This window comes from Chlamydotis macqueenii, chromosome 5 (assembly GCF_036417535.1).
Source record: "Chlamydotis macqueenii isolate bChlMac1 chromosome 5, bChlMac1.mat, whole genome shotgun sequence".
NCBI lineage: Eukaryota > Metazoa > Chordata > Aves > Otidiformes > Otididae > Chlamydotis > Chlamydotis macqueenii.
Window position 1 is genome coordinate 63,452,741 of NC_141560.1, and position 12,837 is coordinate 63,465,577.

The 12,837-nt window shown below is 37.9% G+C and overlaps 1 protein-coding gene across 2 annotated transcripts in view; it reads right to left on the reverse strand.

Moving 5' to 3' along the window:
• Positions 1–1,855: 1,855 nt before the first annotated feature.
• The window catches only part of HIPK3 (homeodomain interacting protein kinase 3), a 76,668-nt gene continuing 65,686 nt past the window's right edge, over positions 1,856–12,837 (reverse strand). For both annotated transcript variants that reach the window (XM_086748238.1, XM_086748239.1), the window contains exons 12-16: positions 11,848–12,144; positions 10,771–10,911; positions 7,922–8,157; positions 7,518–7,645; positions 1,856–5,886 (exon numbers count right to left, since the gene is read on the reverse strand). In XM_086748238.1, the coding sequence (XP_086604364.1) occupies positions 5,410–5,886; positions 7,518–7,645; positions 7,922–8,157; positions 10,771–10,911; positions 11,848–12,144 (1,279 nt within the window). In that variant the 3' untranslated portion in view covers positions 1,856–5,409. The remainder of the gene's footprint in view (positions 5,887–7,517; positions 7,646–7,921; positions 8,158–10,770; positions 10,912–11,847; positions 12,145–12,837) is intronic.

Sequence of the window (12,837 nt, forward strand, 5' to 3'; positions counted from 1 at the left end):
AGAGCATGGACCCAACTCTCCTAGGAGATAAAATGCACCTTCTTACATGTGAAAGGTATGAAGATGTAATTAACATCAATCACCATCAAACCTTACCCATAACTAGATATGCCCTCCTGCACAGCAGGATCTTACTGTTGTCAGACTGACCATTTCAGTCACCGTGTCATTCAGTGCAGGGAGAGGCAGGGAGGACTACAGCATCTCCCCAGGGTTCCCCAGAGCTCTGCGCCGCACACGACACGCACTATAGGCCTTTAAGGAAGTTACAGCTCTTTATGTGGGGAGCAGTAGTATTTCACAACCCTATTGAAACTCTGTCCCACGCTGCCTCCCTTCATTACGGGAGCTGAAGTCACTGTATGCGCGAGTTGCAGTGATTCATGTGAATCTACCACGGTCGTCAGGACTGTGCCGCTTTGTGAGCGATACCAACAGCAGCTTCTCTCTTGCCTCCCAGAGACTGATCATCTCTCCGGCTGAAAACCTAAGCTAATTAATTCAGAAAACGTTGCGTCATCCAGAATCAGTTTGTCCCACTACAGATCAGCAACATGTGACAGCTCCATTGACTCCAAAAGCTTTTCCTTGAATGAATCCACTACCATAACTGCAGTATGGATTTGTCCTTTGCATTTAGGGACAGGGAAAATATTTGGTGACAGGGAAAATACTCACCAAATTGTAAACCAGTATTAGTCATTCTACATACAGCTGAGAAGAGGAATGCTTTCTGTGTCCCAGTCCTGTCCTTCCACAGGACAGGAAAGAGCATGGGGACAGGTGGACATTATTACTAAGAGAAAGCAAGAGTAGAAAGGACTTCAGAGACAGCATATTCCCCTGAAGGGCTCAGGCAGCCTTTCCTTGTTTGCTAAATGTTCCCAAAATCAAGAGTGTAAAATGCAGCAAGACAGGGGCCCTGTTTTCTACGGGAAATTATGGATATGGCTACCAACACGAATGCACATTTCAAAGTCAACAATACGCAAGTCCAACTGCAAAGAACGAAGAGGAAGCAGCTTTCATAGCAACAGAGGGGTCTGTACAGTTTGGACAGATGCATTTTCATGTAGCCGAGGTGCAGTGGTGCGGGAAGAGCTTTGCAGACAGTATGACGAACTTGCATTGAAGAGAAAGCAACTGGAAAAGATCAGTAACAGCAGCACCTCCTATGCAGCCAAGTAAAGCTTTCTGTCAAATCTGAAATATTTCGGTATCAAAAATATATTGCACTGTCATTTCAGTCTTTTACATTTCATTTATGACAGCACCTTAGACGCGATGTTAAGCACAAAAACCATGCTACTTTGTAAATACGCGTACCCAAAAGCCGGCTTCGTGACAGCTTCCAGACCACTAGATTTCAGTAAGCACTGCAACCCCCCGGCAGAATGAGCACATTTGGCTGGCAACAGCACCAGCAAACGCCCCTTCCACGGACTGCTGGTCCATACCCAGGCTGGCCATCTGGAGGCACTGACCGCGTGGGGCCATCTGCGGCAGCGGGAGCACCTTGCTGCTGGCCAAGCAGCAGTTGCCACAGGCTTGGTACCAACTTCAGCAGCACTGATGTATCTGCTGGTATCTGGGCCAGATAACCTTTCCTTCAGGTTGCAAAAGTGGGACATGCAGAACAAAGAACCTTCAAGGTCTGGCCAGACTAAATGCAGATTTTTAAGATCATCCTAAAAGCAAACCTTGAAAGTTCATAAAGTTTAAAATTTCAGAAAGAAGAGCAGGTTAGTCACATGATTATATCAACATTTTAGAGCCCTTCCCATGAATTTTCATTGCCTTTACCTTAATCCAGCCTTGATGTAACAAGTAAAAAAATGAAAGCCACCAAAAGTCATCTGCTGCAATATATATTTTAATTCAAAGTGAATCTCGACAGTAATACACCATAAATTCTTATTTTGACACTCACCAAAATAGTCACCTGGAAAACCCGCTTTTTGTGACAAAGTACAGAAGGCTTGGTCACATTTAAATCACTGAGAACTAGAAAGAAATACTATCGCAAACTGTAAGAGACATTACATCCATAAAAAATTTTCCCAGTCCTCATATTGTAATATTGCACAGTGCAATTGCTACATGGCAAACTAGTGTAGCATAGAAATCCAAAGCAAAAAAAAAAAAAGCCACAAGTCTACAAATCGTTAAACAGTAACAGTTCAAACTTATTAATCAAGTCTCTATCACTGGGTATTTCTAGAACAAGTCTTCCTACAGCTTGCAGTGTGATTTAACTTTTACTTAACACAAACCAAGTTAATTAGCAGTAAAAACAGAAAATTTAAAAATTAAAACCAAAAAAGTTAATACAGTAGCATATTTGACCAATAAAACACCCTGAAGTAAAGTTAAAAACTGAACACAAGAAATTCATATAAAATCTTGCAAATTAAAGTAATATGCAGATATGCAATTCTGTAGTCATGCAGTGTTTTATTTAAAAAAGGCATTAAAACGGTTACGTGTATAAATGCTCCTCAGAGGATGACTTTTTTTCACAGAAAAGGCCCAAGCCCTGAAAGCTTTTTTTTCTGCAGACGGGCCTCGGACACTTGCGGTGGCAAGAGTCCGTTCTCTCAGAGTGTATTGCAGGATGGGGGGAAAAGTCACCCGCTATATCGAATTTGAGCTGTGGCAGGATCCCAAATATTTCTTTCTTTGAAATGCAGACATTTCTAGAATTACAACACATAGAAAGAGCAGCAGATCTAATTTGGGGCGCATTTACAGCAACTTCTTCCCGCATACGATAGGATACTGTTGTGATATACAGATAACTGTGTCGATTTAACAAGCACGTTAGCTTAAAACCTTAAGCACAGTAAAAAGAAAGTACAGTAAATACATTAGACCAATGAAGATCCCCATGGCCCCAGAAAAAAAATGCAGTATTTTTTTTTGTTATCACAATACAAAATTCATTTACTCCATTTGCATCGGTGATTCTTGGTGTGTCCATTGCCTGCAATGGAGTAAGCACCAAAAAAACGTCGCTTCCCAACACAAGGGAGTGAACAGAAAGCTATCGGCTGGACCATATCGCGCAAGTTTGAAGTGGTAAGGTGGATATCCAATTTGAGCATTTTCTTGACTCCCTATATTTAGGCTTTATATATGTGTTGATACGATTTCAAATTCATCAGGATGCTCCTAGTTTCTAATGTATACTTTATATACACACACTTGTACAAAATGCATAGAGTTGATTACTAAAAACACTGAAACTTTTGGGAAAAGTTAGATTTCTTAATTTTCAGTGTGATTAAAAATGTACTGCTGGTATTTTTATTAATTTTATGATCTAATACTGTTGTATTTTAGTTATTACTTTAAAAATAAATCAAATGTAGGCACATTTATTTCATTCAGACATTCATTAAATAAAACACTGCTTGTGTTAGTGGAGTAAAGAAAAAGATTACCAGTTATTAGCTTATTGACAGAGTTAAACTCAAATGCTTTGCACTCTTATTCCAGTCAACATTGCAAGGATTGTATTCCAGATTTTGTTTTTAAAAAAAGTTAAGTCAAGCCTGCAAGATGCAGCTTCTTAAGTGTCTACACAATGCCAATATGAAAACATAAAAAAATTAAGTTACATCAATACATCCACTTTATATGCAGTGATGAGCTCAAAGTTAATGGAGATAAAATACTGATGCAAATAACACACCCCAAAAAAACATATGCAATCATCTTCCATCATTTACAGTATAGTAGTTACGACACTTCAAACATGAAAACAAAATTAAAAAAAAAAAAACAAACAAAAACAAAACAAAACCAAACCCCAAACCCGGCTTCTATTTCACGTAATTAGACTTGTACAGAAATTAGAAGGCTAAGAAAGAACTAGTTAATCACCTAATTTCACAGCTATCTGAAGTGGCAATCATTATATAGCAGCTTATCTATGATACATTCAAGATAAATGATACAATTTATTACTTGCCCATAAGCTAAAACACAGCCTCAGCTTAATACCTTCCGTAAATCCCATCTCTACACTACAGCATACTTGAGGTCTATGGAAAAGTAGCTACCTTTTATAGGAAATGGATGATTAAGTCTTTGGTGCTGCAAAAGCAACTTCATTTGAACAAAACGAAAAACGAAAAAAGACACACTTCCTAAGGAAAAAAATAATGCAAAAAGCATGTAATTTACGTCCCTGACGGAATGTATTAAATAAGCAAACACCCGCAACAGGCTAAAACAAATACTATAATGTAAAAAGACTAAAATCTCTCCCATGCATAAATGAAAGATTGCACACAAAGAACTCACATCTTTTCAAGCTTCAATAGTAAATATTCTGCTACTAGTTATTAAATACTGCATGGTTTGCTCAAGCTAAGATGAAACCACATGATGGATCAATGAGCACTTGGCTTTCTCTTTCATTAGCTAGTCAGTCATGCCTACCGCACCTCGAAACATTTTATTATATCCAATTAGACAAACACTTTTAAAATAAACTACTTAGGTTGTATTGCAGTTCCATTTACCAGTATGAAATACTGTGTTGTGTGTGTCACTACTCAATAGCTACTGAATCAACCTTCCTTAAGCACTACTAAAGTCTTGTCTTGAAGCTAGATCATTCTGGGGGAAAAAAAAGACAGCAAAATTCAGCTACAGCAAAACATGCTGCCTTCTCGATAAGGAAAACACACCCAATACTAAAATCATACCACACAAAACCCAAAATGAGCATTACGCTATCAAAAAATCAGCAGATCTGAATTTTTAAGTGCTGCAGTCCTCAACATTTATATATAAGTAATAACATTAACAACCTCAAATATTTAAGGCACTATGTGTGGAAACAGTTTACAATGCAGCTGAGATTATTAGGACAACAACATTTAAGAGCAATGTTTAGGCTTTTTTTTTTTGCCCATGCAAAAGACACATGCAATGTGAAGAACAACAGCTCAACCTTTAGATAAGTGACTCAACATTTAAACACCAAGATACGCAATACAAACAAGTTACTTCTACACTGTACTGCTGACGTATGTGCATCTGTTGCTCTAGTTCTGTACACTGAATGGCTTCCCAAATGTAGACGTGTCTTGCACTAGTTAGAAGGCAATTTTATAAAAAATAGCAGGAGCAAAACCAGACTTCTGCTCCCGTAAGTCACCTGTCTAAAGTTACTATATAAGAAGATAACATGACCAAAGACAAGTTATACCAAATGTGCAAAACACATTAAAAGTGAGTTTTTTAAAGCTCAGAGTTGTTTAAATTGCACCCAAGTCTACATGATTCAAAAAAATAATTTTCCTGTTGTGCCATGGCTAATATTTAATAAATACCATGTTTCTTCTTAAACCAAACTTCTGTATCATTGAGCTTCCTCAATATACTGTGTTTGAGTTCTCACATAAACGGATACTGGCTGAGTTTTGTTGGACTCAGTGGAAATCCTGTGTAAGCAGGTGATGCTGCAATGTACGAATGTGGTGGGAAAATTGGTTTGTATTGAGTCTGATGAATGGTTGGGGAAGGTAAGAGGCGGGGATTTATGCCAACTGGAACTTGGTGTACTATACCACTGGGATGAGATATATTGTACGTCGGATGTTGTAACAAGGGTCTTGAGGTACATGGCGAGGCAAGGAGGTGGGCAACAGGTGCAGCAGTACTAAGGGGTGCCGACGACGGGTAGGGAAGAATAGCAGGCTGTCCTCCAAGGTGGGAACTTCCAGAGAGATGTGCGTGCACGGTAGTGTGATTTGGACTTCCTTGCGGAAGGGAGAAAGCGTGACCGGCAACGCTGGCTGGGATGTAAGCCTGCTGCCTCCAATGAGCATAGTTTCCGTTCCATTCCTGCGGCCCAGATCCAAAGTGCTGCACCTGTCCACACACAGAAACGGGCAGGTCTTAATATTTCTAAGTACGAACAGAGTTTGAAAAATGGAATAATGCACTAAAACTAGTCAACTTAAAATCAAGAGAAATATAAAGACAGGAATAATCAAATGCTTAAACAAAAGAAAATATTAGGTATTTAGATAGTAGCACAGACAGGAAATCTGACAATAAGAGATGGTAAACAGAACACAAGTTATTTTAATGCTTTTGCAAAAAAAAAAAAAAAAAAGGATTAAATGCCATGCTGGGCTGTTTTAACAGAAATACCATGTATCACATGAGCAAGGTGCTTATTCCACTCTACTCAGCACTGGCTTGGCATCAATTGGAAGTGCTGCGTTCAGTTTGGGCACCATAATGAGGCACAAAGAGGACAAATAGGAGAGAAATTTTAGAGGAGAGCAGAAAAAATAATAAACGGATTGAGAATATCTGAGACAACTAGGCAAAGAGAAGTCTAGGGCTATGATCACAGGAAGATGCGGCAATCATTAACAGTTATAAAGAGAAATACTAAAAATCAATTACTCCCATTAAATGATGCAGACTTCAAACTACACAGGGCATCCACCAAAGAAGGAAGGATCAGCATAAATTTTTATAATGAAAATAACATTCTAGATTTTCTGCCAAGAGGCTGAGGAGCTGCAGTCATTGAAGAGATTAAAATTTAATACTATGCTGAGCATATTAAGGTTTGCTTAGAATTAATTAAACCAATCCTTCTGCATAATCATGCAGAAGGGGAGATTGTGTCAGCCACCCAAATGTTTCTTTCAATCTAAACTATACAAGTCATTACTGCTAAATCCTCTTATCTACATATAGCACGTTTGCATTTAGTATTTAACTTAAAATTGAATATTCACAGTTACTTTGCAAGACTTAAACAAACAGGTACTGCTCTTATATTAAATGTACCTCCAGACACCTAACCAAAAGCTCAGTGCAGCTACAGCCCAAAATTAATTAATTGAAAGGGGCTTAAACTTGATGTCATGTGTCAACTTCAGTTCTCAGCCAACGCAGACACATTTATTTTGTTGTTAGGTAAAGATAAAAGTAGCTTCTAAATTAACTTTGGGTATTTTCCAACACTGGACTGAACTACAATCTTAACCTCTTCCCCACCCAGCTTCACTACCTGGCACAAAGGCAAGAAACAGCTGGGTTTCCTAAGCTCTGCCTCATCTCTGGAGACTCAGACTACAAGCATTCTCATGCATGCTACTACCAGAACAAGACTGAAATACAGCTGCAGTTTTTAACTGCAGACTATGAGCATTATAGGATGCAGGAAAAAAAAATATGCTAACATAGTTTTCATTTTGTCTCGTGCTTTGATTTTGTGTAGGCATTGATAATTTTCCCAGTGTGGCTTTTCCATCATTTTTTAAAATAAAGCCAGCCGCTTTAAGAAAATGACCAAAAGTGAAAGCTACTTATGACTTGCCCAGTAAGTTGAAATCCAGTTTCAAGATTTGAACATTTCTGTAATCAAACTGTTGAAAACCTGCAGCTGCCATTGGCAGCAATTGAAATTGTGAGCATTCAGCATCTTTGGAACCTCAAGACAGAAAAAATACTTCTTAGATGTGAGTAAGTCCACATACCTGACTGAAGTTTATGTGTTGCTGATGGAATGCTGATGTCAGTTTTTGCTGACGGTTTCCTACAACAGAAGACTGGTTTATTCTTCCCAGGACAGACCGACCCTTTTTCAGGGGCTGGCACGTAGCATCTTCCAAGATACAAATGAACAATGTTATGTTTTTGTTGTCACTATTCCCTTCTAACAGAAGCTAGACAAAGTTTCATTTGCTTCAGTGTACAGGGAGAAACGACAAAATAATACACTAATTAAAGTAAAAATCCAACACAATTTAGAAGTGTTCATTACAGATTAGCAGATATATGAGTAGGTCAAAATCCTCGTATGTATGGCTATTGACTAAATATTCAAATTTCCATTCTTATCTACTGGTATAGAAAGAAAACAACACCTGAACTAACTTACCTGTATTCACCATCTGCTCAGTAAGATGTAACCGGTTTTCAAGCCTCATTGGTGGTACCACTACTGTGCAAACAGCTGATTTGGTTTCAGGATTAACTGATGCTCTTGCTTCCTTATTTTTATTGGTATTAGCTACAAAGCCATTTTCCCCAAATGGGCTGTCATGTCCTGAAGAGTCTGAAGTTGGGGAACCATCCACTGTATCACATCCACTTTCCTGTTCGTCATCTGACATACTATGAAAAAATAAAAGTATTGCATTGAAACAAATATCTTTTCATAATATAGACGCATTTTATTATATTACCACATAAAATTCAGCTGCCAGAAGTGAGACCACAGTTCAATCAGTGGAATCAGAAACAGATATCTTTTAGGTAGCAAGTAGTAAACAACCTGGAACCTGCAGTTCCTTGCAATTCAAAGAAAACACTGTAACATCAAGTATGTCTTTATAAAAAACTTGTCTGAAACGTTGAATGTTTTGCTATTAAAGAATACCATAAGCAGGACTGACAATTAACCAGGAAGAGCACCTGACACCTACCAGCATAAGACATGTCTTGTTACCTAAATCTTTACTAAAATTTAACATTCGAATGGAAATTTCCTGTGAGGACAGGCTGAGAGAGTTGGGGCTGTTCAGCCTGGAGAAGAGGAGGCTCCAGGGAGACCTGATAGCAGCCTTCCAGTACCTAAAGGGGGCCTACAAGAAAGATGGGGAGAGGCTGTTCAGTAGGGCCTGGTGTGATAGGACGAGGGGTAATGGTTTTAAAATAGAGGGGGGTCGATTTAGATTGGATATTAGGAAAAAATTTTTTACAATGAGGGTGGTGAAACACTGGAACAGGTTGCCCAGAGAGGTGGTTGATGCCCCAACCCTGGAAACATTCAAGGCCAGGTTGGATGAGACTCTGAGCAACCTGATTTGGTTGGAGATGTCCCTGCTCCTTGCAGGGGGTTGGACTGGATGACCTTTGAAGGTTCCTTCCAACCCTAACCATTCTATGATAAAAAAAAAAAAAAACCAAAACAACCTAGTGTTTCTAGTTATTCTCCTGTTTTACAGTCAGGAATGACAAATGCTTGAAAATAGGACCAGGGAAATATACCTGGTTTAGTCCATCTGTGTAACTCTGGGAACTTTTTATATTAACATCTCCAACGTCCCCAAAATGGCAGAAATTTATCTGGGATTATCTTGTACAGCAAGTCATCCTAAAAAAAATGAAAACTCTATCCACAGGCTCCATTACTACACTTTTATTGTTGGATCTAGCAATAGTTGGATCCAAATGAGTTGGATCAGTTTAGTAACCCAATAAAAAACTAATCCACCCAAAAACCTGTGTGACTGGATTAAGTGTAACACAAGGCTGCATCTTGGGCAAACAAAACCTTTCCCTAGTCCTAGCACTCACCAGACAATACACAATGCCACCGCCTTAGAATGTGCCTTCCCAGCCCTGGACAGTACAGAGAATAACAACCCACTGTACCTTTCAGCCTACTCAGTGTCCAATACTGCAGAGATTTGTTCACCAAAGATTTCAGGCCTTACAAAATACAAGGGTTGTGTTTATATAAACAGAATAATTAAAATAATTATATGAATATATATTCATAAATATTATAAGAATAAATTATCCATTAAAAGTATCATTAAGTCAGGTTGTCCAAAATTTAAAACAAATAAAACTGCCTGTACAGACTAGCATTTCCATTTCCTTGTCAATGCTGTGACAGAATCTTTAATTACTTAAATAAACTTTTTTTTTTTCCATTAAGACTCCAATCTTATTCATTTTGCACAATGAGACTGCTCTGAGTTTGAATCACTCCTTTCTATATCAAGCTATTCTACAGAAAACAGGAAGTGAACTGTAGAATAAAATTTAAAGAAATGGTCATGCTTACGGCAGCCACAGGTTGCTTGGGAAAAAAAATGAATTGTATCCCTAGGTCACAGAATTTCTATAGGATACTGAGTAAATCATATTAAATCAAACTTCTCACCAATACTAGCAACTATATATCCCAAATGTTTCCTGGTTCCCAAACTCATATCTAGAAATCTGATTTGTAGATGTGCAAGTACTCATAGTCACAACCAAAGTTTCAAATTTATTAGCACCTGAAGAGCAGGGACCAAAACAAGAGGAAAAGCCCCAGGCAGAATACCTCAAGTCAGTGGGAACTTCTGACTGTGTCACAGGTCCACATCTTACCAGGACCACACAGATGCTTTAGTGTCAAGCTCTCTCTCAGGTACTGTAGCAAAAATACCATTAATTTCCAGAGTTATGATTAATGTTTTCCTAATAGTGAATTTTGAATGATGTGCAAAAATAAATGCTAAAGTAGACATCAAGCAGTGAAGATGAAAATATTTAAAAGCTGCTCATATGAACAGTGTTCACATAAGTGAAGCTTACATTTGGTAGAAGAAAAAAAGGCATCAATGTCACTAAAGATTACAGTACAAGATGCACAATCGGAGAACAAGAAGGTACAAAAATTAAAGATGTTCTGGTAACTTCAAATCTGTCACATCCTTCTTTGGCTTACTTAATTTTGCAACCTTAGAAGATTTTTGTTCTACAGGACAACACGTTTATTTTTTCTGTGTAAACACCACTCAGTATTCTGAAAACTTCCAATGTAGCAAGACAGATCTGTTAGGAACGATAAAAGAACAGTCCATGCTGTGCAACTGGAGGCTGATAAATTAATTTTTAAATACATTATTTAACCTCACCAGATGGTAACATCACAAAACTTTTGCATTTTTATTATAAACCGAGTCTGCTGTATACCGAGATCTTTCTGAAAGCGGCACAGCTTTTTACCTGTTGGATCTCTTGCAAGGAGAGGGACTGGACTGTCCCGAGGAGCTGGTACTCAGAGTGCTATCAGGACTGCTGAGAGAACACACGCGGTCGATGTTCAGGGTATTCTGGCAGGCTTCACAGTCAAGGCTACCTTTACACCTACCATAGAAAAAGAAAGTGAGCAAAAATACCATCTCTCACTCATTCTTTCTGTATGCCACTGACTTAGGGGTAATTATGGAATAAAAAGGGGTCAAATATTAGAAAAGGTCTCTTAAACATCAATTAATATCCAATTCCTTGTTTACTTTACATCCAAAACAGATTTTTAAACCTTTTCAGAGTTCTTCTGGAAAGTCTAGACTAAACATGCATTTTTTGAAACCTACTAAATGAATACATTTTTTATTGAATCAATACTAACACAAGTAGGCAAAAGATTTTACAACAGTTCAGAGCCTTGAAACATTTGACAAAGTTTAGATTTAAAATACAAGTTCCTTCAGTTCAGAATCTTTACAAGTAAAAGTAAAGTCAAACAAACATTAAACTTTTAAACCCTCATTTAAAATGCTTCTTGATAGCTTTGTGAAAGAAAACTCCTTTGGGGGACCACGGTCAGCATCTGCTTATAAACCCAAACGCACACCTTTTCCTACTGTTAGAGAATAATCTTTTGCCCATACGTATGTAATGTTGTCTACTGGGTGCTACTGCTAGAACAATAACATTGATCACACAAAGCCAGAGGACAGATCTTCAACAAATAAATAGGGTATGATGGTACTAAGCAAAAAAAAAAGTATGCTGAACCTAGAAGTATTCTGTTTTGACCGAATCTGTTAGAAAAGAATAATAAATTATTTGCTGCCTGTTGCAAATGCCTAAAGTACACAGATTAATGAGGTAAACTCTTGAAAGTATTTTTCTTTTTCAAATAATATACTGCTACAGAGTTAACTTCTTCATGAAATCAAATTTGGTTAGAAGTGCATTGCTTGTCTTTTTCTAACTCAGATTCATTAAATAGAGTAGCTATGCTGAGACAGCTATAATTTAAGTAACACCTTAATAAAAGCAAACATTGATTCTTACTCTCGCAGTGAATGTGTTCGTCCTATGTCATCTTCATCTGTGTCACTGCTGATGGTGATCACGCTGACTGCTGGGCTGGGGGAACCAGCAATGAAGATAGCCTGGCGCTGCTTGGTGGAAAGAGATGAATCAGGGTCCAGCCCAACCGATGCTTCACAACAGTTACTTTCCTGTCCTTCGGAGTTATGATTGTCCTGTGCTGCTATACAACTCATTCTCTTTACAGCCTTCAGGTTAAGTATCTTTGGAGATATAAAGGCTGTATTTTGGATATTGGTATTTTGTAACGCATTGCTCCTGTGAAGAAAACACATAATTTGACATTTAGTGAATCCCTGCCAACAGACCTGAAACTGTACTAGTTTCAACAAAACAAAGAAAGAAAAGTTGGCTAAAACACCAATTTTCTAAACTAACAAAAAGAAAAACATAAAGCAGCAAATAGTCATAAATATTTGTCAAATATGATTTCAGACACTAATTTAAAAAATCCAGAAACATTCTAATAAGAAGCTACATTGCTGCATCCAAACAAAATAATATCTAAGACTGAAACTGAATACAATACATTGGAAATCCTTTTTTCTTGTAAAGGAAAAAAGAAACTAAAATCTTAGTTGGGCAAAAAACAAGCAAACAAAACGTGGCCAGATTTCCTGCAAAGATTCTTCCTGAAAACAAAAGCTGGTAGCCTCTGCATGAAATCGTCATTTAAGACAAGACTTCTAAAATTGCCCTTTGTAACCCATCCTTTCCACTTGATTGAGCGCCCCACACCTTGACAAATACTTTGTATGGCAGTGGGGCATATTTTCTTCAGCAAGCAGCTAAAGTATTTTTGGCTACCAGTGGAAGACAGACTACTCTTAAGACGATTGTAAGGCATACTGCAAGCCTGTTATATAGTTATCTCTTTATTTTTAGTTGTCTAAATCTGATACATCCTCCTGCACATTAGCTCATCTCATTAGAGCTACCTCAGTCTATTCT